General features: G+C 38.3%; 1 protein-coding gene across 3 annotated transcripts; it reads left to right on the top strand.

Annotated features, from left to right (window-relative positions):
* Positions 1–20: 20 nt before the first annotated feature.
* On the top strand, positions 21–26,370 carry si:ch211-133h13.1. Of its 3 annotated transcripts, none has more exons than XM_073948205.1 (12): positions 21–234; positions 1,816–1,866; positions 2,237–2,341; positions 4,679–4,783; positions 5,190–5,274; positions 7,306–7,501; positions 7,597–9,376; positions 13,599–13,772; positions 13,889–14,062; positions 23,714–23,887; positions 24,715–24,761; positions 25,453–26,370. In XM_073948205.1, the coding sequence occupies exons 1-12, from the start codon at positions 143–145 to the stop codon at positions 25,974–25,976; spliced, it is 3,507 nt and encodes a 1,168-aa protein (XP_073804306.1). In that variant the 5' UTR covers positions 21–142; the 3' UTR covers positions 25,977–26,370. The 3 variants fall into 3 exon arrangements, 2 of the variants coding, with proteins under 2 accessions (XP_073804306.1, XP_073804307.1); XM_073948206.1 differs by lacking the exon at positions 21–234 and adding an exon at positions 1,076–1,143; XR_012402478.1 differs by lacking the exons at positions 21–234; positions 13,599–13,772; positions 13,889–14,062; ... (1 more) ...; positions 24,715–24,761; positions 25,453–26,370 and adding exons at positions 1,076–1,143; positions 10,135–10,477 and having other exon boundaries at positions 7,597–9,669.
* The last annotated feature ends 1,613 nt before the right edge of the window (positions 26,371–27,983 follow it).

Genomic DNA, 27,983 nt, shown 5'->3' with positions numbered 1-27,983 from the left:
GAATTTTTTTTTACATTTTCTTTTCTTCAATGTTAGTTTGTTTGGTTAACATACATGTCCCCATTAAGCAGGATTTAAGGGGGGTGTATGTAACGAAGTAAATATATACCATGTTAATAGTTCAGTATTAAATCCTGCTTTAATGGGAGTGCAGTTCCTGCTAGTTCGCCGGTGGCGCTATTGCGCACAGAGTCTGTGTATAGACTGCAGCAGAGTTAGGGAGAACTGCTGTGGGTGAGTCGGGTTTGTGTTAGCTCCACACTAAAATATAAAAATATCATTTAAATGATTGATTGGATGCAGCTTTAAAAGTCTATCACACTTTATATACATTTATTGATCGACAGAGTGGGTTTTCTTTTCATATTTGTTTGATTTTGATACTTTTAATCTCATCTTGATATTTTCCCCCATGTGCTTATACAGCAAGTGCTAATGGAGTTATATGTGTTTTAGATGTGGATGCTAAGTTAAATCGTGTTGATCTCACTGTTACTGCTCTGTGTGCAGATAATTTTCTATTATATTTTGTGTTAAGGTTTATTCAGTGATATTAGTTACGCATTTTCTGTATTTTTATACTTCTGTCTTTGTTTTATATAATAATAATATAAGCTTTCAATATAGACTGCAGCAGAGTTAGGGAGAACTGCTGTGGATGTGGATGCTAAGTTAAACCGTGTTGATCTCACTGTTACTGCTCTGTGTGCAGGGCAAAATAAAATCCTCCTCATCCGAGTCCAGTGTGTGTGTATTGCTGAAGGGTGAATGAAGTGGGTTCGGGAGTGAAGTATAAAGGTCACATATATATATATATATATATATATATATATATATATATATATATATATATATATATATATATATATATATACACTATATTATACTTTTCCAATATTTCTTTAACACACTCGTGCTCAGAGAATCTGCACAGATATCTTCAGCTCCAGTGGTTTGTGTGTTGTCTTCAGGACACGCCCACAGTCAGGAGAATCTCATGAATATTCATGTGAGTGTCACTCTGTGGAGCCAATAATATTTCAGGATACACCTGTAGATCACACAGATGTATTTTAGTGAAGTGAAAGAGTGAAAGAGCTCAGATTGTGTTCCTGCTGCACAAGAGCGTCTGTACTTCTGCATGTGAGTTTAACACTTTTACATTATGCTGGTTTGTGGAGATGATGAAGGGTTTTATATGTGTGAGTGTGATTTAAATATCTGATCCTGAAGATCAAATCCTCAAACACAGATTAAACACTGAGTCAAACACGGTCATTTAAACACTGTGTCTAAAAGCTTTATTTTTAATCCCTTTACAGTGTTTGTTCTCTTCTATATCAGACTGACTCAATAGTGTCCAATAATTCAGCATTAAATATAACTCTAAACATTCAGAGTCACCAAATCAAAAGTAAAGTTAAAGCAGACCTTCCAGTTGAACAGGAAGAAAAGCTGCTGAAAACAACAAGCTGACGATCCTTAAACAACACTGCATTTAACCCTTTACTGTCAGAGTAACTCAATAACCAAAAAGCCTCTTTAGTAGAGAGACATTTTAATACTAACTAAATCAACACTTGGCTAAACTTGAACTTCTCTTGATAAACTCTATATTACATGCATGTATCTTAAATCAAATGTGAAACACCTGGGATGTGAGATCAGGGGTTAAACCAACTGCATTCATGTTAAGGACTATATATATATATATATATATATATATATATATATATATATATATATATATATATATATATATATATATATGATTGTTTCCTCTAAGCTCTGCTAATGTCTGCATTGGTGTTTTAGCTGCAGTATGGCAGAGGAGGGAGTAAAGGACTCTCTCTCAGAGAAACACAGGTATTGACTCTGTTTTTACACCATTATTTCAACACTTTCTCTGAAGAACAAAGACCAACAACAATGCGCTTATTTGTGTTGCTATTGCCTGATCAAATGATGGACAAAGCTTCAGTTTACAGCTTCAGCAAATGTGTTTAAATCAATCTACTGTAGGTTACAGACAGCTTCATCAGGATATTTACCAGAGCTGAATATATGTCATCATGTGTGCTGTTTAAAGTCCTGTTCAATATCAGAGTTAAAACTGACTTCAGAACAGTTTTAGCTTGTGCTTATAGAAGAGATTAAATGAGGATCAACTAGAAATGTATTTATTACAAATGTGCATGTCCTGCAGTTTGTTCCTCTGGTGTGTTTGTGTGTTCAGTGTGAGATCAGGATCATGTGTGTCCAGCTCTGTGTCTCTGAAGAGTGACCGGTCAATGGGTCAACCACCAAACCTCAGTGAGGAAACCCCATCATCTGCACAAAGGTATTGTGTGTTTTACATTATTGATCACACATGAACTGTTTGCAAATATTTTAGTATTCATCATGAGATTTTATTGTTCAGAAATATGCATCTGTGTATAGACTTTGTATTAAATGTTAAAATATTAAGTTCTAATACATTATTTACACATTGAATGATCATTAATAAAACAGATGCCTGAAAATTGATCATAAACAATAGCATAAATACAATAAAACAGGTATAACGGTACTGTAAGATTTTCCAGAAACCACTAGAAGAGTTTTATGAATTTGCTGAATGATGTACTTAAATTATCTGAAATGTTTGGCAGAATGTCCAAATCCAGACAATTAAGCCATTTCAACTTCAATGTAGAGTTCTGTAATCAGCAGCTTTCATACGTTTTACTGCCAAACAAGTTTTACACAAGCGATGTTTCCATCCACATATTTTCTTGCACAATTTGGAATATTTAATAAAAAATACCTAATGGAAACACCAAGATATATATAATTTATATTGAAGGTACGAGATGTACATGATTTATACAAAATATATGTGCACAACTGAGTAGGACACACTTTTGATCCGATTATAACACATGATGGCGACATGGTTTCCCCCACAGTCCAAAGACATGCGGTAGAGGTGAATTGGGTAGGCTAAATTGTCTGTAGTGTATCAGTATGTATGAATGTTTCCCAGAGATGGGTTGCAGCTTGAAGGGCATCCGCTGCATAAAACATGTGGTGGAAAAGTTGGCGGTTCATTCTGCTATGGCAACCCCCGATAAATATAGGCACTAAGCCAAAAAGAAAATGAATGAATAAGTGAGTGTATGGGTGTTTTCTAGTGATGGGTTGCAGCTGGAAGGGCATCCGCTGTGTAAAACATATGCTCTATAAGTTGGCAGTTTATTCCACTGTGGCGACCCCTGATGAATAAAGGGACTAAGATGAAATGAATGAATGAAATACCACATGGTGCTCAGTATTCAGACCCTTTGCTCAGTGTGTAGCAGAAGCCCCCTTATGATCTAATACAATCATGAGTCTTTATTGGGAAAGATGCAACAAGATTTCCACACCTGGATTTGGGGATCTTCTGCCATTCCTTCTTGCAAATCCTCTGCTGTTCTGTCAGGTTTGATGGTAAACATTGGTGGACAGCCATTTTAGGTGTCTCCAGAAATGCTCAATTGGGTTTAAGTCAGGGCTTAGGCTGGAAGATTCAAGAACAGTCACAGTTGGTGTGAAGCATCCATATTTCCTTCAATTGCTATCAGTCGTCTTGTGTCTGCAGCTTAAAAACACCCCACAGCAGGATGCTGCCAACACCATGCTTCACTATTGGCACTGTATTGGACAGGTGATCTGGTGTCTGGTGTTCTCCACATATACCGCTTAGAATTAAGGCCAAAATGTTCTATCTTGTTCTCATCAGACCAGAGAATCTTATTTTTTCAGCATTTTGAAGTCCTTCAGGTGTTTTTTTTAGCAAACTCCACTGAGGAGAGACTTCTGTTGGGCCATAAAGCCCTGACTGGTGGAGGGCTGCAGTGATGGTTGACTTTCTACAGCTTTCTCCCACTCTGGAGCTCAGCCACAGTGATCTTTGGATTCTACTTCACCTCTCTCACCAAGGGTTTTCTCCCCCAACAGCTCAGTTTGGCCAGCTCTAGAAATCGTTCCGGTCGTCCCAAACATCTTCCATTTAAGGATTATGGAGGCCATTGTGCTCTGAGGAACCTTCAGTGCATCAGAAATGTTTCCGTAACCTTTTCCAGAGCTCTTCAATCAGTTCCTTTGACCTCATGATTCTCATTGGCTCTGAGATGCATTGTGCGCTGTAAGCTCTTATATAGACAGGTGTGTGGCTTTAATCAAGTCCAATCATTGTAATCAAACACAGCTGGACTCAACTGAAGATGAAGAACCATCTCAAGGGTGATCAGAAGAAATGGACGGCACCTGAGTTCACAGCAAAGGGTCTGAAGCATGTGATAATTCAGCTTTTCTGTTTTAATAAATCTGCAAAAGCATCAACAGTTCAGTGTTGTTCTGTCAGTATGGGTTGTTGTGTGGACATTAATGAGGAAACAATTAACTTAAATGATTTTAGCAAATGGCTGCAATAAAACAAAGAGTGGGTCTGAATACTCCCCGTACGTCTAATCTGTTTAACAGACCTGATCAGCCTGACCTTGAGCTAAGAGTTACTTTGTGCTAGTTTGGTGCTGGGTGAAATGTTTTTTTTTTTTCCCAATAACTGTCTCATCTGTCAGTCTTACAAGGTGTACTAAGGAGACTGAAGATTGTCCTGCAGTTTATTCCTCTGGTGTGTTTGTGTGTTCAGTGTGAGATCAGGATCACGTGTGTCCGGCTTTGTGTCTCTCAAGAGTGACCGGTCAATGGGTCAACCACCAAACCTTAGAGAGAAAACACCATCATCTGCCCAAAGGTATTTTGTATTTTACATCATTGATCACACATGGATTGTTTCAGGTATATTATTGTGAACCAACAGTTCAGTAAAGAGAGTCTTTCCTGAATGAATCAGTTGTGTGAATGAATTGAATGACTCAATGACTTTGGTTACACATTTACAGACACAGAGTGGCAGATTTAGTTTCTTATTCAGTGTCAGTATTAAAAAATAGGTTGTTCATGTCATCTTTTACTCACTGTCATGCCTTTTCAAATATTATTTCTATGGTTTGTGTAACATAAAACAAGTTTTGAAGATGTTTTAAACCCAACTATTTTGTAAATATATATCAATATCATTATTTTTAGTGTTTGTAAGATATATATCTGTATTTGTTTGCCTCTAAATGTATTATTACAGTAGTTTTATCTGTTAACAGTGTTGAATATGAGTTAGCAGATTCAGGAGACGAGACTCACAGGAGCCACAAGAGTATCACAGTCAATCTCGAGTGGATCTTCCAGGTGGGAAAAACTCATTTTGATTCATATTTAAATTGTAAATATAACACAAAAAATGGTCACTGAGAAAGATCCTGCTTCTGCAACACATTTCATTTGTAACTGTTATTTTTCATCTATTTAAAGAATAATTGACTGCAGTTCATTGAATTACTCAAAAATAGTTCACACCTGTGATGCACATAAAGTCACCGTAACACATTTAGTTTGTATTATTCTTTAATAATTTAACAGACCAGAGTGGATTATTCTGCAGTTTCTAATAGATGTCTAAACAATAATAGCCAAACCAAAAAAGGCTTAATTTAAGCTGATAAACCTAAAAATATAATAAACATCTAACTATAGTCCAAAACTAGACTAGTCAACAAATACACAGATCAGACAGACTTCACACTGCTGCATATCTGATGACTCGTTTTGGGCTGTTAGTAAACATCTATTAGACTTCTTTTAAATAAATATAAATGTAATTATTGTTGGACTATTTCTCACTTGCCTTAGTCCACCCCAATTCAATAATCGGTCAGGAGTCAATTAATCAAAATCAATTAATTTATTTATTGAGCATAAGTGAATAAAGCGAAGGTCAGGATCCTGGGCTTTTGAAGAACCGTCAGCCAAGCAGTCTGGATGTCCAAAAGCTCTCGAACTCTCTCGACTCCCTCCTTTTATCCATCAGCAGCGTTCAATCTTTTTGGCCACTCCTCTGATCAGTTACCCCCAATCTCTATTGTTGCCATCAGCTGTTTTCAGGCAGAATCATCTCTCAAAAGTCTGTGGTCTGCACACAGAGATACCTCTGCACACAGAAACAAAAGGGCAGGTGAAAGTATCACTTCTCCTTGACACACTTGACACTACTGACATCTGGGGTGCAGCAAGCAACTGTAGCAAAAAATCATCAAAGCACAGCTGAGCATCATAACTTCCTTATAGAGATATCAGGATAATATAAATTTTATTAAAGCATCATAAATCACGCATACACAGAGAGCAGTATACAAATGCTGCATCTACCACATCTGCTTTTCCTCCTAGTCCTGTCTATGAACTCTTGACCTGTGTATGCACCCATCTAGGGGAAGCACTTTTGCAGATCTGTCTCCAGCCAGCACCCACACACAGCTCTTGTGGTTTTAGCAGTTAGTTAGAAACACATTATAACAGGGGTTAAGTAGAAGTACGCTATATCAGGAGACATCATCATATCTGACAAAAACACATATTGTAAATTATGAATAGTGAGGCAAATGGGAGTATATTCCTCCAATAGCAAATATATATCAAAAGAAAAGAGTGATTAGTAAGACAATAAAGCAATATTTTCCTCATCTGCTCCAGTTCTCCTTTCTGTATAGAAAAGTCACACGTCACAGCTGCAACCTAGACAGGGACTTTCTGCAAGACTTGTTTGTTACATATTTTGGTTTTTGACATTATAGGGGTGAAAAGTTCCTGTCTCATTTTAAGGTCAAACAGAATGTCTCATCATATCATTGCGTGGGCTCATTAGATTATCATGGTTCAAGCAAACACATATGCATTATGCAAAATAAGCATGACCACATGTATATAATTCAAAAGAAGCATTAGACTGTAATTTTATTCCTTCATTATTGAAATCTGTTTGCTGGGATGCTGATGTTCCCACAGCTAAAGCCACCATGTTGTATTCCAGCCATTTGTCAGGTTTTTGTCCTAAAACTTCTCCTGTGTGTGAAACTAGTTTCTTACAAATCCAAAGCTTTCTGTTGTTTTGATGTGATTTTTCACTGTGAAATAACTGGAATCATTTAGGATAGTGATATGGAACTGTCATGTGCTCAAAACCTGCAAAATCTGCTTTAGCTGTGTGTTTATCTGAAAATAACACTACTTAGAAAGTTTATCAGTCAATCAGAATCAAGCGATTAACTTCGACTATTATAATCTTTTTTATAGTCTTTTTTTTCTTTATTGAGTAGTTTGTAGATGTACAACTGTGTTAATGAATGTTTTATTTAAACATTGTTCTTATTTCTTCAATCATAGAATCTTGAGAGCAAAATGTCCAGATTTCTGAAGAATCAACTGGAAAAGTTTAAGAAAATCTTACAAGACAAAAACAGACAAGAGTTTGCAAAGGAGTTTAATGAGAACAGAAGCAGAACCACAGAAGCAGCTCTTGATCTCACACTCTTCTTCCTGAGAGAGATGAAGCAAGATCAAGCTGCTGATACTCTCCAGGGTAAGAGACTCATGGTCATCTGTCTGACTGACACTTACTAATGTAACTGGAAAAGTCAAGATTAAATGTCTCTGTTTATTTGCTCCTGTGTTTAGGTGAGCTGTCCTTCATTAATCAGCATAAATGTAGCCTGAAGGAGAAATATCAAAGTGTGTTTGAAGGAATTGCTCAGCAAGGAGACTCCACACTTCTGAATAACATCTACACAGATCTCTATATCACTCAGGGTGCGAGTGAACAGGTCAACACTGAACATGAGATCAGACAGATTGAAGCTGCTTCCAGACGTCATCAGTCACTAGAGATACAGGTTGAATGCAAACATTTGTTTGAAGCAGCTGAACAAGACGAGCAGATCAGAACTGTCCTGACAAAAGGAGTTGCTGGCATCGGGAAATCAGTCTCTGTGCAAAAGTTTGTTCTGGATTGGGCTGAAGGGAAAGAAAATCAAGACATCAGCTTCATATTTCCTCTTCCATTCAGAGAGATGAACTTAATGGAGAAGGAAAGACAAAGTTTAAAAGACCACATAACTCAGTTTTTCCCAGAGACTGAACTACTAGACCTTACAAGAAGCACACGATTCAAAGTCCTGTTCATCCTTGATGGACTGGATGAATGTCGTCTTCCTCTGAACTTTGCTGGTAATGAGACGTGTCGTGATGTATCTTCAGCAGTCTCTCTGGATGTTCTCCTGACGAACCTCATCAAGGGAAATCTGCTTCCTTCTGCTCTCATCTGGATCACCAGCAGACCAGCAGCTGCCAGTAAGATTCCTGCTGACTTTATCGACCGGCTGACAGAGATACGAGGATTCAATGATGCCCAAAAGGAGGAGTACTTCAGAAAGAGACTCACAGATCAGAATCAGGCCAGAGAAATCATTGATCACATTAAACAGTCAAAGAGTCTCTTTATTATGTGCCACATACCAGTCTTCTGCTGGATTTCAGCCACTGTTCTCCAGAACATACTGAAACTGAAACACAGGGCTCATGCTGAAACACTGCAGGAATCTCCCAAGACTCTGACACAGATGTACATACACTTTCTCCGCTTTCAGATCCAGCAGAGCAGAAGAAAGTATGATGGAGAAAACACACCAGATGTCTCCTGGGATCCAAACCTCATCCTTTCACTGGGGAAACTGGCCTTCCAGCAGCTGGAAAGAAACAATGTGATCTTCTATGAGAGCGATCTGAAAGACTGTGGCATTGACGTCGATAAGGCATCGGTGTACTCAGGCATGTGTACCCAGATCTTTAAGGAGGAGACAGGAATCATTCTTGGTACCATGTACTGCTTTCTCCACTTGAGCATTCAGGAGTTCATTGCAGCCCTTTATCAACAACTGTTTCTAGACATAAACAAGAAGCATGTATGGTTTTTTATACAGATGAGCAAAAATAGAGGCATGACTGATTTGCTGAAGACTGCAGTGGACAAGGCTCTGGAAAGTGAGAATGGACATCTGGACCTTTACCTACGCTTCCTTCTCGGTCTGTCTCTCCAGTCCAATCGACAGCTCTTACGAGGCCTGTTGACACAGCAGGATGACAGTGACCAAAGCAAAGAGGAAATAATTGCCTACATCAAGCAGAAACTTGAAGGTAATCTGTCTCCAGAGAGATCCATCAATCTGTTCTACTGTCTGAATGAACTGAACGACCAAACTCTGCTGCAAGAGATTCAGTCTCATCTCAGTAGTGGAAGTCTGTCATCTGCTGACCTTTCACCTGCCCAGTGGTCTGCTCTGGTCTTTGTGTTGTTGACCTCAGAGGAGGAGCTGGAGGAGTTTGAGCTTCAGAAATTCCAGAGATCAGACGAGTGTCTCATCAGAATATCAGCAGTCATTAAATCCTCCAAAAGAGCTCTGTAAGTCCTTCTTTCTTTCATCTAAGAAATAGACATTTGCTGATATTAAATAATACAATACATATTGTTAATGAACAAGTACAATATTGATATTTTATGCACTTCAAAATGCTGTGAAAAATTGATTATTATTTAATATTATGTTTTTAATAATATTTAGATTAATGTGTTGGCAGTGGTTGTTTAAGGGATAGTTTACCTAACAATGTAAATTTACTCACCCTCAAGGGGTTAAAAACCTTTCTAAAAGTTAAACATGAAATAAAATATTTAGAAGAAAGATGGAAACTGTTGTGATGAGTCAGAAGGCATTGAATCCATTTGCAAGCTTTATTAAAAGCACACATACAAACAATAACCAGGGGCAATCCAGGAATCAAAACGAGGGACAGGCAAGAGTTCAAAGGCAGGCAGATATCTACTTTGTCAGAATAACAGGCTGGAGATCAGGGGCAGGCAGATGTCTTTTGTAATCGTAGAGTCGAGCAAAGGGTCAGAAGCACAGATCAATCCGGGAAGTGGAGTATAGAACGCTCAGAAATGACAGCAGGGCAAATCAAGACTTCGCAAAGAACTAGAGCGTGAGTGTGGTATAAATACGCTGAGATGATGAGAGGCACCTGGACCGCAATCAGTGCCAGGTAGCAGGGCTTATGGGAATTTGAGTCCGTGAGTCGAATTAGAATTCGGGCGATGGCTCCCTCTGGTGGTGCACAAGAGGATTGGCATCGCCCTCATTTACAACAGAAACCTGTTAGCATTGACTTTCTAGCGTTTGTTTTTCCTTCTTTGAAGGTCAATGGCTAATGGTTTTCATCTTAAAAAGTCTTTTGTGTTCAACAGAATAAAGAAGCTCATTAAGGTTTGAACCACTGGAGTCTGAGTAAATGTTTCGGTGAACTCTCTCTTTAAAGGGCACCTATGATGAAAATCCTCTGTTGTAAGTAGTTTGGACAGATCTGTGTGTAGTGTAGTATGTCCACAGTCATACTATACAGAGTGATAGAAACACAAGTCAGTCTCTTATTTTAAATTTCCTGCCATTAAAATAAGGTCTAAATTCCTGCAAATCTGAGACCCACCGCAATGAGACGTAGGAGTAGGCTTGGGCGATATTACGGTATTATGGTATACCGCGGGATCTAAAAATAGCAACGGTGTCAGTTTCAAAACCGTTATACCGTCATAAAGTATTAAATATCCTTTATTTAATGCCTAAAAAACGTGTGTGTGGTTGTCATCACGGGACAGTGTGGAGGAGAGAGATAGAGGAAGAGGGAGGGGGAGCGGGAGAGGGAGAGAGGGACAGGGAGACGTGACGTGACGAGTCGCGCTTCAAAGTGTACTGCAGTTTGGCAGTTTAGACTGAACAGAAGGGAGACGTGGTTAATATGAACGAGAGGTCTGCATTAGAGCTGAAGATCTTTGCCCGAACCCGGCGAGACCCGAAAAAATCTAAATCCCTGCATTAAAATCCATCCCTGCAAAGGTGAAGCAAATTATGACGAAGTAGTAAAAAAAAGATAATTTTGACGGCGGTCAAGCCAGTCAGAAAGAGCGGTTATTCCAGCCGCAGGTATTTAGCGGTCGCTCATACTCTGCGTATTACGGTAGAGCCCTAAACCGCAAGCTGACAGGTAAAATGACGAGGCCACTCGCTACCCTGAAACTACGGTCATGGAAAATTAAATGGATGTTCCTGACTGGTATAGGATGAATAAACAATCCTACCTAAAACTTGCAAAATCAGCCAGATCAGAACTCTGCATCTCGGCCTGTAGCAGTAGCAGTGAAACGGTGTTCAGTGCTGCTGGACGCACATGAGCGCAAGACTGCGCTAAAGCCAGTGGATTTAATAATGTTCCTTCACAAACACACGTAGCCTAATCTTGGTGAGTAAAGGGTTTTAAATTATAAATAAATATTAATTAAACCATATAATCATAATGTAGACAGATTATACAGACTAATGGTGGCATTATTCTTTTAATATTCAGCTTCAATTAAGTTACTGCCAAAATACCCGTCATCATTTAGAGTTTATTTGATTTGTTAAGCAAGATTTCTTTTCATTGGTGTGTTGGCTAATTTAAAGGCTAAGTGCATGTAGACCTATAGAGTGCTGAGATGTTACGATGTTACAGAGGACTTATTTTATTTCTTTGTTCCAACTTTCAAGTGGGATATAGTCTACGTTTGTTACGAATAAATGCTGTTAAAACATATGAATGACTAATTCTTGAAAAAATGCATTAGAGCTGTAAGGGCTCGGGCTTTATAAAGCTGTCAATCAAAATGTACGTGTCGGACTCGGGACCTATCGGGTATAATTTTTATGGCCCGATTACAGCTCTCTGCATTCCCGCGGGAGCCGGCCAGATTTCTTACGGTGTGGGAGTAAATTTCTGAATAAATCGCGGGAGAGATGTGTGTGTGTTTGTGTAAGACAGAGAAAGTCTCTCTGTCTGTCTCTCTGTCTGTCTCTCTCTCTCTCTCTCTGCCTAAGGTCGCATAGAAGGTATTCAGTTTCTGAATGGTTTAGGCTCAAGCCAACAGTTTGGTGACGCTGTCTGAGCCTTACGTCATAATTTTTTTTATTACGCCGGTAATACCGGATACCGGGGTAAAATATGGAGGCGGTTTGACGGTCTCAAAATTTGGACACCGCCCAAGCCTACGTAGGAGTGTAGTTTTTCCCACCCACTGAATGAAGTAAAGACAGTAAAATCACTGTAATTCATCAACACAGCTGCATAGTGTCAGTACAGTTAAACTCAAGCTTCAAGCAAGGCACAGAGCTTTGCCCTGACTGTCAACAACATGCAATGTAGTGTGATGTGTATTTATATAGTGCATGTATTGTGTATGGCCACACACCCAATGTGCTTCACAATCATGAGGAGGGGAGTCTCCACACCAGCACCAGTGCGCTGCTCCACTTGGATGATGCAACAGCAGCTACAGGACAATGGCACCAGTGCGCTCACCAAACACCAGCTGTAGGTGGAGTGGAGAGACTGTGATAGAGCAATTCAGTGGATGGGGATTATTGGGAGGCCATGATGGGTAAGGGCCGATGGAGGGAATTTGGCCAGAACACCGGGGCCAGTAATTTGGCCAGGACCCTAAGGTTACATTCCTACTTTTTTATGAGAAGTGCTCTGGGATTGTTAATGACCACAGAGAGTCAGGACCTCATGCAAAATAATTTCAAATTTCACTTCATGAATCAGTTCTGTCCACAAGCTGTTTGGGTCACTGCATTGTTTTGTCACTATGGAGAGAGTGTGTGAGAGGACAATCCTCAGTTCATCAGCTCAACACACACAAAGACACACACTCTCAGTTTGCTGTAGAACAGGGGTCTCTAAACTCAATTTACCTGGGGGCCGCTGGAAGCAGAGTCTGGGTGAGGCTGGGCCATATCAGGTTTTCCACAAGAAATTAATTATATTATTAATTAATTTTCTTTTGTTTATATTTTCATCTTATTTTGTGAAAAAGATTAAAAAAAGATTTGAGATGATTGAGTTTTTTAACACAAAATAAAATGAAAAAAATAAACTAATTAAAAATAATAAAAAAAATCAATCAATCAGTTGTCATTTGTTTTGACTACTTTTACATCATACAGAATTAAATAACTTTTTTTGAAGTGTTGTTAATGAAACGTGCTGGGACGATTGCCACATGTGCCCAATAGAAACAAGGCAGCCAGCATTCACGGAGAAACACTCCATGGCAACGCTGCTGTAACTTTCACACAGTGGAAAATGTTTCTCTGTCTGCGTCAAGTTCAGCTGATGTCCCGCCCCCCGAGAGCCATATACCCCACCGTGATTGGTGGGCTTGTTTACCTCAACAAACAAAACTGTAAAGTGCCATACATATCAAACTCACGGGCCACACTAACATTAAACTTTCAAATTAAGGCGGGGCCACAAACTATCGTCCCATAAGTATCGAGCCACGAGTTTAAGACCCCTGCCATAGAAGAAGTGCACAGCTCCCACACTGCCCCCTATTGACGAGCACTCACAACTACAGCTGTCACCTAAAATACCGGTACTAAAAAATTCTGAATCATATCATTTTGAGATCTAGGGTATCGCTGTACTTTTATAATATCAACATATCGACTGGTGTCTGTTTTATGAGCAAGTATTGTTAATCAATGAGGTCCCAGATGACCACATCAATATTGTGTTTGTCCTCTACACAGACTACAGGGCTGTAATCTCACTGTTCAGTGCTGTGAGAGTTTGTCTTCAGCTCTACAATCCTCAAACTGTGTGCTGAGAGAGCTGGACCTGAGTAACAATGACCTGCAGGATTCAGGAGTGAAGCTTCTCTCTGATGGACTGAAGAGTGTGAACTGTAAACTGGACACACTGAGGTCTGAGTTTAACCACCTGATTGATTTTTTTGTTTTGTTTCTTTGTTATTCAGTTTTATTACATCAAAGAAATCACTGAAAGTCACACTGTTAACATAATCTGTGTTCTTTCTCAGACTGGTCATGTGTAATCTCACTGCTCAGTGCTGTGAGAGTTTGTCTTCAGTTCTACAATCCTCAAACTGTGTGCTGAGAGAGCTGGACCTGAGTAACAATGACCTGCAGGATTCAGGAGTGAAGCTTCTCTCTGATGGACTGAAGAGTGTGAACTGTAAACTAGAGACAATGAGGTAAATGATTCTCCACTCTACAATAACTACAGTCAGACAGTTTCATATTAGAGCTGTTCATGCTTGAACATGTTAACCCTGGGTGATACTAAACCCCAGATAACAGGAATTATGGTTTATCAGTAATTATGTTTCACACTGCTCATACTATACCTGTTGTTAACCCTCAGCGGTCTGAGGTGATTTTGGGACCCCTGAAATGTTTTGACATGCCCTGACATTTGTGCTTATTTCAGCTACTTATTACACAGTACTGGCCAACATGTATTTAATTAGTATTCAGCAAAAACTGTGCTACAATAATATGTGAGAAATATGGATGTACATGCTTGTGTTTTAGAAATAAATATTATGTGTAGTTAGTAAGCTGTGGAGAAAAAAAATGCTGAAATTAGGTTAAAAAAAACACTCATTGTCTCTGAACAAGACTTTAGAGTAAGCAGTCTTGTAGACTAGAATATTTACTGCACAATTGTGTGAAAATTATTCTGTTCTCTCAATTAGAGAAAACATTACAGTGATCTACATTTTGTTAGGTTTGTTTTGGGTGATCTCAGCTGTATGTGTGAGTGACAATGCTCATGAATAATTCACACCTGAGAGCCAACAGACACTCCCCCACTCACCCATCAAGGGCAGTGTACAGCAATGTCCATCTGCAGAAGCTAGCCCAAACTCAATGCTTGTTACTGCTGTGTGACCATGTAAACACTCTGGGTGAACAATATACAGTGCTCAGCATATATAAGTACACCCCTCACTAATCTCTTTTAAATTCATAGTTTAATAGGAAGCTCTTCAATATTATATTTGTGCATATACAATAGATTAGCCAAATCTGGAGCTCATCTAACAAAATAACTTATGATAACGGTCCAAAAACTAGCACACCCAAATTTATGTTTTTTTTTTTTTTTTTTTTTTTGAGTGAATAACTGAATCATTTATTGAAATTTGAAAATGAGACTAAAAATGAATATAGTTGCACAACTTATAACGTTGTTATAACGTTATAACGTAGCATTATCTGCAACAGTGGTAACAGTGAATTTTTCACAGCACTAAATATTTTACTGTTCAGCTGATTATTCAGTTTATTTTTTATTATTTTTTATACTTTATTTATAGAAGTTTTTGTAAGAACATAACACCAAATAATGTACATCATATATATATGTTGACAAACTTGTCTCAGTGTTATTACCTTATACTAACTAGAACATGCACCAAAACACAAGCAAACATAACAGCAATTTTACAGCACCATCACAAAACAATAAAGAAATTTTAGCCAGACTGATGGAATAAGAGACAAAATAGAATAACATGTAAAAAGGAAGTGGAGAGAAGAAAAAAATATTAACAGAAAAAAAATATATTACAGAAACATTAATAACCTATACATCTAAGGAAGGGGCCCCATGTTTTGTCATACAACTTTTGTTTGCCAAATCTAGAGAAGCGTATCCTTTCCAACTTGAGGGCAGAAACCATTTCAGCTAACCATTTAAAAAAATTTGGAGGTGTTGTGGATTTCCACTCCATCAGAATCACTCTCTTGGCCAACACCATGCCAAACATAAAGGAGAGTTGTTGATGTTTAGGCCAAGTTAGAGCCTGGTCTGACCATCCAAACAATGCTATTTCTACATCAGTTTTTATGTCCATTTCAAAAGCCTGGGAGTAAAGTCCGAAGATACTTTTCCAAAATTCAGATACTTCTGGACAGGACCAAAATATATGACCATAGGTCCCGACTGCGCCTTTGCATTTATCACACAGAGGAGAGACAGAAGGATACAGCTTATTAAGTTTGGCTTTTGTATAGTGCAATCTATGCATCACTTTAAATTGAATGAGCTGTAGCCTTACATTTATAGAACAAGAATGAATACGACTCAATCTCTCCTCCCAGGTAGAGGATGAAATGTCAATTCCTAATTCCCTCTCCCAAGAATCTTTCAGATGTGCAGTAGAGACCGAGACGTGAGAAGAAAACAGATCTATAAATTTGGTCACTAAATGTTTCTCCATTGGGAACTGCCTCAAAAGCTTGTACAAATCATGGTCAAGAGAGACTTCCTCGCACTGTGGAAAGTTGTGTTTAATAAAATGACGCACCTGTAAATAACGAAAAAAGTGTGATTGTGAGAGTCCAAAAGTTTTATATAAGTATTCAAATGTGGCCAGTTTGTTATCTACATAAAAATCCTTTACTGAACGCAGTCCTTTGTTACTCCAAAAAGTGAAGATCTTATCAAGTTGTCCAGGCACAAAATCATGATTTTTGCAGATAGGTAAATAAACAGAGGGATGCTCGATCTTTAATGCCATTTTCACTTGATTTAAAATTTTAATAGAATTAAGAACAATAATATTCTTACATTGAAATTTTTTCAATGATAGAGCTTTCGACCACAAAATTGCAGCCAAAGAACTGTTGCCAACTGAACAAGCCTCAAACTGTAACCACTTAGGACATATATCTGACTGATCGGAAGCAACTTGATCACACTCATGCCAAAACATCATAGCCTTCATGTTAGCTGCCCAATAGTATTGACGGAATGTGGGCATTGCTAGCCCTCCCACTTCCCTAGACTTTTGCAAATGGGGTTTTGAAATTCTGTGTGCCCTATATCCCCAAATGAAAGGAAAAATCACAGAATCTAACAATTTAAAAAAGGATTTTGGGAGAAATATGGGTAAATTCTGAAAAAGATAAAGAAAACGAGGTAAAATAACCATCTTGATGGCATTAATTCGGCCTATTAATGATAATGGAAGAATCCTCCACTTCTCGATAGATCATTTTAATTTGTTAATAGCCGCTAGAAAATTTAATCTATAAATATCCTTAAAATGTTTGGGGATAATTAATCCCAAGTAGGTGAAATGATTATCTACAATTTTAACAGGCAGAGATTTAAAAAATCCAGAGTCCAAGCCATCTCCCAGAGGCAAAAACATACTTTTTCCCCAATTAACTGAATAACCAGAGAAGGAACCAAAAATATTAAGTGTTTCCATTAAGTAGTTCCATTACCACCCCTGTCGTGTTCCCCGCTGTAGCTGGAAAAATGCAGATCGATCAGAATTTGTGAGAATTGCAGACTTAGGAGCCAAGTAAAGCATTTTAATTAACCTAATAAAATTTTCACCAAAGCCGAATCTCTCTAGAACAGAAAACATATAACTCCATTCAATTCGGTCAAGGGCTTTCTCTGCGTCCAGGGAGAGGATTGCTGCCTTAGATTTTTTTGACTGATTGTTGTATAAAATGTTTAATAGGCGGCGTGAGTTACAAAAGGAGAACCTTCCCAAAATAAAGCCAGTTTGGTCGGAATGAATTAATGAATCCACATGTTTGTTTAATCCAGTAGCCAAAATTTTTGCGATAACCTTTTGATCACTGTTAAGAAGACTAATTGGTCTGTAATTAGCTGGCTCAGTATCATCTCTGTCTTTTTTTCAAAAGACACACATACGCTTCATATAAGGAGTCAGGAAACTTATTTAGCTCAATTGAGTGATTTAACATACGAAGCAAGAGAAGAGCCAATGTACATGCATTTGCTTTATAAAATTCAATTCCATACCCATCTGGACCTGTGGCTTTTCCACTGGGAAGGGAATTAATTGCTCCCAGAATTTCACTAAGATCGAAAGGTTGTTCTAATTCCTATTTAGCACTATCAGTAAGCTTTGGAAAGTTCACTTTATTGAGAAAGCTATGTCCCAAGTCACTCATCACTGGACTGGTTGAGGAATAAAGATGCTCATAAAATTCTGTAAAGCAGTCATTGATTTCTTTAGGATGCGTTACCAAATCACCATTTTGAGCTCTAATTTGATGAATGGCACACTGTAAAAAATTGCTGTTAAAAAACGGTCAGATTCTACGGTAAAATAATGTTTTTTCACTAAAACAGTAATATTCTGTTAAAAACAGTGCTTTCTGGGTAACATTTTTGTTTTCGAGAAAGTAACCAACTGCAGAAAACTGTGAGCTAACAGAGTTCAGATTCGATGTTTTGAAGTCTGTGTTTGAAATCACACTTTGTGTCCTTGTTCACTATTTCATACACTAGTTAACTAATATAGTTCACCTGACAGTTTTAATGAACACTAATGAGTGAATTCAGACACTGATGAACACCTGCTGTTAATAATTACAATTACTGAAGAAAATAAACAAGAAACACAAACAGTGACTTGAGTTACAACATTAAATAAAATCAAATAAAATAAAACAGCTTCAGTCTCGGCAGAGGATCATTAAACAACTCCACAAACAACAGCAGACACACACTTATAACTGACTGATTTGACTTCCATACTATTCTCATTGAGATCCAACAGAAATTAAGGTGTTTTTTGTGTCACCGTAATAGAGTGAGGGGCTGGTTTAGTTGGGCTCTTTACCCTTGAACTCATTTAAGAAGACTTTCAAACTGCTGTAATACAGAGTTTACAAAACATTTGTACTATAGCAATAAAGTTGGAAAGTCAATAAATAGAGAAATCTATTTGTCTGAAATTAATTCTGATAAATGTTTTGTTATAAATCTGGAAGAAGGGCCTCATGCAATAGATTTAATGCTTAGTTGCAGGTATTAAATTAATTAATGAGAAGTGGAAACAGAAAAGATACCTCCGTAATTACTAAACAGTTAAGAAATAACATACAAAAACAGTTCAGTTATAACAAATACACACTCAGATCTCATGAATCTGACCTTGTATCTCAACAATGGTAACATCTCAAATGTTTCATGCTGCAATGCATGCTGGGAGTGGCACAATACAAATATCCCAGCATGCATTGCGGTATAAATAAATGTTGTATAATGGTCTCACAGTTTTCTTTATTTGTGTTTGATTCTACTGTTGTTTATGTTTAGACTTTCAGTTGCCTGTTTGTGAGTTAAACTGTTAATTTTGTTAGTTGTCACCATTATTGAGGTTCATATGCTGATTATTGATGTGTCTTTGAGTGCGATTTACACCATAGAGCAGTGTTATTGTCCAAGATATTCTTAAAAACTTCCAGAAATCATTGCCATATATAGACATATAATGTAAAACAATAGATTTAACATTGAATAGGAGCAGTAAATTTTATTACACTAAATGAGAACTTACTCTGCCATTTAATAGCAACATGAACATCACCAGATCTTATTAAGGTTTTTGGCTGGCTTCCCTCAACAAAGGAGCTTTTTAAACAAAGTTCTTAACAATTGCAGCAGCCAAGATATATAAATGTTTAAAATGACAGGGCTAAGAGCCCAACTAAAGCAAACTCTGTTCTCCATGATGGTGACGTAAAACTTTAACTTTTTTCTCAAGAAGAACTTTAGTAAATGTTATACAAAAATACATGTATTAAGTAATAAGTGTAGCTGGTGATGATGTTTGTAGAGTTGTTTAATCATCCGCTGATCATTTAAATGATTTAATCGTTTGTTGTTCTTCAGGTTATTTCATTATAAAGCTGTGACTAAAGTTTTGTATGTTCTGTTCTTGTTTTCTCCCTTCAGTATTTCTTCATTTGTTCATTGTTAATCCTCAATTATCATTTAATTAGTCAGTTAATTAATGAATTTACTTCAGCTTTGCTCCATGTTTCTTGAACACTCAGTAGTGTGGACACTTCAATAAAAACTGAAGTATATGCTCTGGGGTCAGTAATATACTGTTAATTTACACTACGGAAATAGACTGTAAAAAAACAGTAGATTGCTGGCAACCACAGCTGCCAGTAGATTACTGTTAAATCAAGGAAAAAACAGTATTTTACTGTAAAACCTGAAGCTAATTTCTTCTGTCTGTCACCGTTGTGGAGGAGAGTAGAGCCAGCGTATGAGTTAAAGATGAACAATGAACTGCTGATGTTATTCTGCATGTTTCTCTATTTAAAGACAGCGGCTGTTTAGTGGCTGATGCAGTCAGAATCTCTCTGGTGATTCCAGATTTACATGTATGTGTGCTGTTGTGAAAAATAAGACATTAGAGTTAAACCGAACTTTTCTAATTAACTAAAATAAGTTATCATTATAAGTATACTTCTAAGCATATATAGCACATTACTTCATAAACTCATTCAGCAGTTGACCAAGTTGAGGCAGTTGCTTTCAGTGAGCAAAATGAGTTCACTTGAGTATTGTGTAAATCAATGTAGTCCATGTATTTTTACAGCAACATACTGTAAAATAACAGTACATTGCTGGCAACTGCAGCTGCCAGTATTTTACTGTTTTTTAACGGGACAATTTTTAACAGTGCACGACTGGCCTGCACCCCTTTAAGCTGACGAGCAAGAAAAGTATCTGCTTTGTCACTGAGTTCAAAATGTTTCTGCTTAAGCTTTAATAGTACATTAGAGACCTGATCACTCAGAATTGAATTATATGCGTATTTCAATTTTTAAATTGCATTAAGGTCTGATTGTGCTTTGGATTCTTGAAAAGCTTTTTCCAAGGAAGGAAGGATATTTTCAATCTCAAATAGTCGTTTGCGTTTTTCCTTTTTATGTGCAGATTCAAAAGCAATAATATGTCCTCTCAAAACTACTTTACAGGTTTCCCACAAACATGAGTCAGATACATCTCCTTTATCGTTGGTCTCTAAAAATTGACTCAGCTGATTTGAAAGAAATGAGATAAACTTTTTATCCATTAGCAAGTTAGGGTTAAAACGCCAACAATATTGGTTCTTTGGTAAAGACAAACTTAAACCTAGTGAGACGGGGCTATGATCCGAAATTAGGATGTTATGGTATTTAGATTGAACAACGTCTTTTATAATTTTGGAGTCAATAATAAAATAATCTATACGAGAGTAAGATTTGTGAACTTGAGAAAAAAAAGAATAATCCCGACCAGTAGGATTCAGTAATCTCCATACATCCACAAAATTCATGGACTTAATAAGACTATTTAGAACCCCAACAGACTGGATAGGAAAAGGAACACGAGCTGAAGAGCGGTCAAGATAAGAATCTAAATAACAATTAAAATCTCCCGCGATTACTACGTTAGTAGCATTGGTATCTGGAAGGAGTCCAAATAATTTCCTAAAAAAAGCCGGGTCATCAATGTTAGGGCCATACACATTAACACATGTGATTGGAACATTATTAATACAGTCCGATACAATAACATATCTGCCCCCTGGATCTGATATTACTGAATGAGAACGAAATGGAATCGACTTTTTGAAAAGAATAGCCACACCTCTTGCATTGGAAGAAAATGTTGCTTGGTATACTTGAGAGATCCAATTTGCCCGCAATCTTAACTGTTCATTAGCTCTAATATGAGTCTCTTGAAGAAAAATTATATCAGCTGATAAAGACTTTAAATGTGCAAACACTTTGCCACGTTTTATCGGGTGCCCCATTCCTCTTACATTCCAACTCACAAAATTCACATTCATATTTTGTTTCTTCTAACAATCATTATTATAACAATCAGAAAGAAAACATCATAAAACCCGTCCAGCTTATTTACATAAAAACTTATAAGTGCCGTAAACAATTGGTGCAACAAAAAACAATGTGGTAACAGCCCCAACCCCATCCCAAACCCCAGTGCAGAACAGCATTTTCCCCCCATCTTCACGGAGCCAGCAAGAGGACAAAGCAAAGAGTACAAAAAATGAAAATAGCAACCTTCTGTAAGGGAGAAAGAGAAGAAAGAAAAAAAAAAACTTGAGAAGGTCCACTCTCTGCAAATATTGTTATTAGTCCTCTACCTCACGTGTCATAGTCATTGGTCCATCAGAAGAAAATAAAAAACTATCAGTCTTAGTCTAAACATCCAGGCGTGATGGTCATAGAACTTCCTGACCAGGGATCAGATCGAAACATTAGGAAGTACATCCACAAATTTTTTTTGCCTCTCAGGAGATGTGAATGACATCGTCTTTCCATTATGAGTCAACATCAATTTTGCTGGAAAGCGCAGCGACCATTTCATGCCAGCTACGCGTAAAGCTCGCGTGATCGGACCAAAAGCACGGCGCTGCGCAGTGACCTTGGGAGTGTAGTCAGGAAAAATATATATCTGGCTGCCCTTGTACTTCAGCGGGAAATTCTCCCTGCTCAGGCGAAGAATTAAATCTTTGTCCCTATCATGATGAAGTCTTGCAATAATTGTGCGGGGTCTTTGACCCGCAGATGGCTTTGGTAGAAGGGCACGGTGTGCCCGATCGATTTTGACGGGCTCTGGAAAATGTTCGTTGCCAAATAGTTCAGTGATCACGTCCGAGATGAACCGCGAAGTGCTGCCCTGTTCCTCCCCTTCAGATATTACAACGAATTTTAAGTTGAGCCTTCGAGATCGGCCTTCCAGGTCATTCAGCTTAGTCCATAATGATTTGTTCTCAGCTTGCAGTTCCTGGCACTTTTTTTCAGTTTCTCCGACGCGTCGGTCCACCTCATTCAGTGCTTCTTCCACATCCACTAATTTTAGATTAAAGCCAGTTTGTTCTGACTGCAAATTAGCCATCGCCGCATCCAGTGTATCCAGCCGACCACTCAAAGCGGTCATCTTCTCGTCAATTAATTTCTTCAGATCGTCGCCTTGCGAGTTTATTGCAGCCAGTATAACACTCACATTTGCCTGAGATAGAGTGTCACACACGGTTTTTGAAGACTTTCTAGACGCCATGATCGAGCACGCGATGAATCAAGAAAAGTCGGTAAAACACCCAAAAAGTTACGAAAATAATTGAAATCTTACCTCAAACTGTTAAGAGTAAATTCAAGATATGACTGATAGTTATTAAATAGAATAAAGACACGAAAGATGGAGTTATATTCGAAAATCAATGTTATCAGAGAGCAGCTCAAAAAAACTCGACTACTCCATGCTTTCCGTGCATGCGCCCCCTTCCTCCAAATTTATATGTTATAGAAAAATATTGAAGGAAAAATCAAGAAAATAATAAATAAATAAAGTGAAGCTGTTTTGTGTCCTGCTGAAGGTATAAGCTGCTCTCATATTTGTGCAGTTTCAGTTTCTTGAAAACAAATAAAAGTCTCATGATAAAGTGTGTGAAATAATCCTGATTACTCGCTCATCTAAAACAATATCTGGTAAAGGCTGAATGTGAAGGAGAGTCAGCAGTCATGAATATTGATCAGGTGTTTCTCTCCTGACAGAATAAAAGTCCCCTAATGGACCATCAGTGTGAATGTGACTGTGGGTCAGGTGATGAACACATGAAGAGAGCGAGTTTCTGTTTGTCTGAGCTTATTTTGTTTTAGTCCACAACAGAATCACAATATAAATGATGAAATCAGCTCATTTCCTGTTGTGTTTTATACATGACTTTAAGATGATCTTCTGAGCTCAAGTGTGTCTTCTTGCTCCTCACAGCAGACTTTACAGCTTGATGTGGTGTATTATGAACAATGTCTTTGCTCTGTACACTTCTACAGATGATGTCGAGTCCTTGTTGAGTGTGTGAGTGTGTGTGTGTGTGTTTTCTGATGCGAGGGCTCGATCAATAAGGAGAGCTAATCAGGATGTGTGTGTTCATCACTGCTGTTGACATGAGCAGAAACAGCAGTCAGCATCTTCACAACACAAAGAGATGTGTGATTGTCCAACTGTGTGATGTGGACTATTGCTGTGTTTGTAGATTGTCTGGCTGTATGGTGACAGAGGAAGGCTGTGGTTTTCTGTCTTCAGCTCTGAATTCAAACCCCTCACACCTGAGAGAGCTGGATCTGAGCTACAATCATCCAGGAGATTCAGGAGTCAAGCTGCTCTCTGAACAACTGGAGGATCCAAACTACACACTGGACAAACTCAAGTATGTGGAGCAGCACTGGCCTTGTGCTTTTACACTGAATGGCTTTAAAAAGACACTAGAAAGCTCTTTTGTGATCAGCTTCAGTTTTCTGTGAGGGTTATGGGGTGAGGACAGACAGAAGATACAGCTTGTAGAGTATTCCAGTCATGTCTATGAAGAGCAAATCATTGAGTGTGAAATGAATCTCCTCTGTAAATGTTGGAGTGTATTGGCTCAGTTACAGTGACATTAAGCGGGACACACTGTACAGTTTCAGCATTTGAGCTGAGCAGAGAAACTTCTTCCTCCATTTCTGCTGAAGAATCCTACAATATCAGGTCAGGAATAGGGTTGGGGATTGAAGATGGATTCAGATTCTGGAATCAGACACTTGGATTAATGTTCAGACTCTTGTTCTAAAATCAACATCTGGATTCCTCTTCTCTGTGCACACATGTGTATTTTTCACTTGCTAATCTGTCAGGAACTTGGGCGCTGGCGAGCAGCTTTAATAATCTGAACATAGTTTAGAGATGGACTGCAACATGTGCTCAAAGGCTGCATGTGCTGAAGAACGATGGCAAAGCTAAGTGTGATCACTGTAATAAATGAATGTTGCAGCAGGGTGTCTCCATCAACATGAGCAGTATCTGCGCTCGCTTCACCAACAGCAGAGGAAAAGAACGCACTGTGTTACATTCATTGTGCATCCCGGCTCAACCAACAAGTGTTGTGTGTTTTAGCTCAAGAGTTTGGAGCGTGTAGCTGAGCGGCTCAGTGCTAGCTTTAGCTTATTAGCTGAGGGGGAAACTAAACTGCTCATTCTCTCCATCTGTGTGTGTTTACAGTCTGGATCATGGAGGACACACGAGGATTACAGCAGGACTGCACAAATGTAGGACTACACACACACACACACACACACACACACACACACGCATACACGCACACACACACACACACACGCATACACTCTCCCACATACACACTCAGACATGTGCACACACACTCTCTCACCAAGGTTATTATAGTTAACAAATTCAAACGAAAAAACTAAAATAATTGTCAACTGAAATAAAAATAAAAACGCAAATATAGGACTACACACACACACATATCTACAAGCACACAAACACGCTCTCGCTCTCTGATACACAATCACACACACACTCTCTTTCACACACACACACACACTCTCTCTCTCACACACGCATGCACGCACTTGCTTTCTCTCACACACAAACTCATTCTCATTCACATGCGCACACACACACACAGACATGCTCTCTCTCTCTCTCACTCACACACACACACACACACATTAACACATGCACATACACACAGAGACAAACAAACAGACACACATGAACATACACACACTCTCTCTCACACACACACATACACACTCTCACACACACACAGTCTCTCTCTCACACACACACTCACACTCTCTCACACACAAACACACACTCTCTTTTTCTCTCTCTCTCACACACACACACACACACACACACACACACACACACACACACACACACACACACACACACAGCTGTGGTTGTAAATGTGTGTGTTCTTGTGTTCAGATGTCTGTTTCCTCACACTGGATCCAAACACAGCACACACTCAACTCATTCTGTCTGAGGAGAACAGAGAGGTGAAGTGTGTGAGAGAGAAACAGCCGTATCCTGATCATCCAGACAGATTTGATGGTTATCATCAGGTGTTGTGCAGAGAGAGTGTGTGTGGACGCTGTTACTGGGAGATTGACTGGAGTGGAGGTGATGTGTTTATATCTGTGTCATATAAGAGCATCAGGAGGAAGGGAAGAGGTGTTGAGTGTTGGTTTGGATATAATGATCAGTCCTGGAGTTTGATCTGCTCTTCCTCCAGATTCTCATTCAGTCACAATAACACACTCACTGATCTCCCAGTGAAGGCGCTCAGCAGGAGAATAGGAGTGTTTGTGGATCACAGTGCAGGAACTCTGATCTTCTACAACATCTATAGAGACACAATGAGCCTCATCCACTCAGTCCAGACCACATTCACTGAGCCGCTCTGCCCTGGGTTTAGGCTTTATTCTGGATCATCAATGAAACTGGGCTGAAGTCTGACAAGAGATTTACCCAGAATTCTCTGCAGGAGCAGTGTGTGTGTATGTGTGTGCACCCGTGTGAGTGAATGAATTCGCTACTATGTGTGTGTGTGTGTGTGTGTGTGTGTGAGACAGAGAGAGTGTGTGTCCAGTACTTTCCCCAGAGGACTCTGTAATTTGGCGTCAGAAAGTGTTGTGAAGACAGAAACAGGGTGATGAGCAACAGTTGGTGCAGATCCATTAATGAAAGAAAAATAGGCGTCTCCTATAACAACATCAGCTCTCAATATCTGACCGCTGTTATTTCAAGTGTGTTTGATTACATCCTGACATACGGGGAGAAGAGAAATGGAACAGCAGCACTAAGGTTTGTGTCATGGCTCAGTAAAGCGTTTCCTTTCCACCCGATCTACCCCTGTGCTGGACTGTGTTGGTGTGTGTGTGTGTTTCTTGCCGTAAATAACATCAGCCTTTTTGAGCCACAGATACAGTAGGTGAGAGTTCAATGTGGCCATTACCGTCGCATGATCTACTGCCGCCGTTTTTTAAAAAAAAAGATTGTGTTTTTTAGGTATGACCGCAGTTTGCGACTATGCCGTCAGGTGGCACAAAGAGACTGGATGCAAACGGACAGAAATAGACTATATACATCATAGATTATATTATTAGATTAGCTGTAAATACTCTGCTACTTGTAAATAAACATAAACAATGAAACAAAGCATTATAAGTCCTTCATTAATCATTGAAAAGACAACTAGGCAATATTATTTAAAGGAATAAAGAATAACAAATAAACCTTCAGGGTGAAGTGCTCAAGTCTGCTATATTCAGCACCAAAACACTAGTTGCTGTGAAATTGTGTTGGCTACAACCAATAAATCAACCTTTATCCAATGGGAAATTACAGTTATTAATAGTTCTCATATAATATACATTTTCAATAGCCTAATCTACAAATCAAACTAATCCAAGGTTTTTCTTGATGTTTGCATAATGATAATCTCCACCAAACTAAGGCTTTCATTCTACAGCATATAAAACATGTATGCAAATTAAGCATATTATTAAGCATAAACATATTACACTTTAAGGCTCATTGTCTTTGTCTTTCATTACATGCAGCCCGCACACATGAATCACGAGTGAGACAGTCATAATCATAAGACATAATCTTTAAACTAATGACGTCTATTAAAAATATTGACAGGTTTTGTAGTAAAATAGCAGCGGAGCATTAATTAAATGCATATTTAAGCTATCTATTTGAGGGAGCCTATTTTTATTTGACGGAATAAAACATGATCGGACAAACAGCATATGCCGGTCCTTAAAGAAGATTCAGTCAGTGTTTTCGTTTTATAATCCAAATTTGTGAAGTGAATTAGATCTAGGGCAGTGTTTATTTATTGTTTTTTCTTCAGTTTTTTCTGTTTTTCTATAATGCTGGAGGTGTGTGAAGATGCTCTGTTATGTTCTGTATGCTGTTTGCATGTTCAAATAAATCAGTATTTTCATATGCAATATTTAATGTGTCCCAAAAAATATGCAGGTCAATTTTTTATTAAATTGAAATTTAATTACTTTAAATTAAATAATCTTTTAATATGAGTCTTTTAAGGGGGAACTGCTAATATTCGGTAACCAGTGACGTGGCCGTTGGCAAAATTAACCCAATTTAAACCATAAACCTGCGTATTAATGACGGATGTGGGTGTCAGAAAATGCTTTTTTAAATCAATGTTCTTGTATTATTATTAATTAATGTGAACAACACTTTATTTTTATGTATTTATTTTACTACCTTATTGAAAAAAGCTATCATGCGGTGGTAGCCGGATTGAAACACACCATTTACCCACATCACAAACAAAATAAACAAAACATAATTACATTTTTAATATTAATAATTGTGTTTATTATGACAATTTTCTTTTTAATTGGTTTAAGTAAAGACTGAAATAAATAAGAAATGCTGTCAAATCCAGAGGTGGGACCAAGTCATTGTTTGGCAAGTCA

The sequence above is a fragment of the Danio rerio genome, chromosome 4, assembly GCF_049306965.1.
Source record: "Danio rerio strain Tuebingen ecotype United States chromosome 4, GRCz12tu, whole genome shotgun sequence".
NCBI lineage: Eukaryota > Metazoa > Chordata > Actinopteri > Cypriniformes > Danionidae > Danio > Danio rerio.
This window is presented reverse-complemented; position numbering and strand designations above follow the sequence as displayed.

Coding starts and splice junctions, on each gene's coding strand:
- si:ch211-133h13.1 (XM_073948205.1), top strand. CDS start 143: ATGGGAGTGCAGTTCCTGCTAGTTCGCCGGTGGCGCTATTGCGCACAG. Junction 1,867..2,236: donor TCTCTCTCAGAGAAACACAG/GTATTGACTCTG, acceptor TTGTGTGTTCAG/TGTGAGATCAGGATCATGTG. Junction 5,275..7,305: donor ATCTCGAGTGGATCTTCCAG/GTGGGAAAAACT, acceptor CTTCAATCATAG/AATCTTGAGAGCAAAATGTC.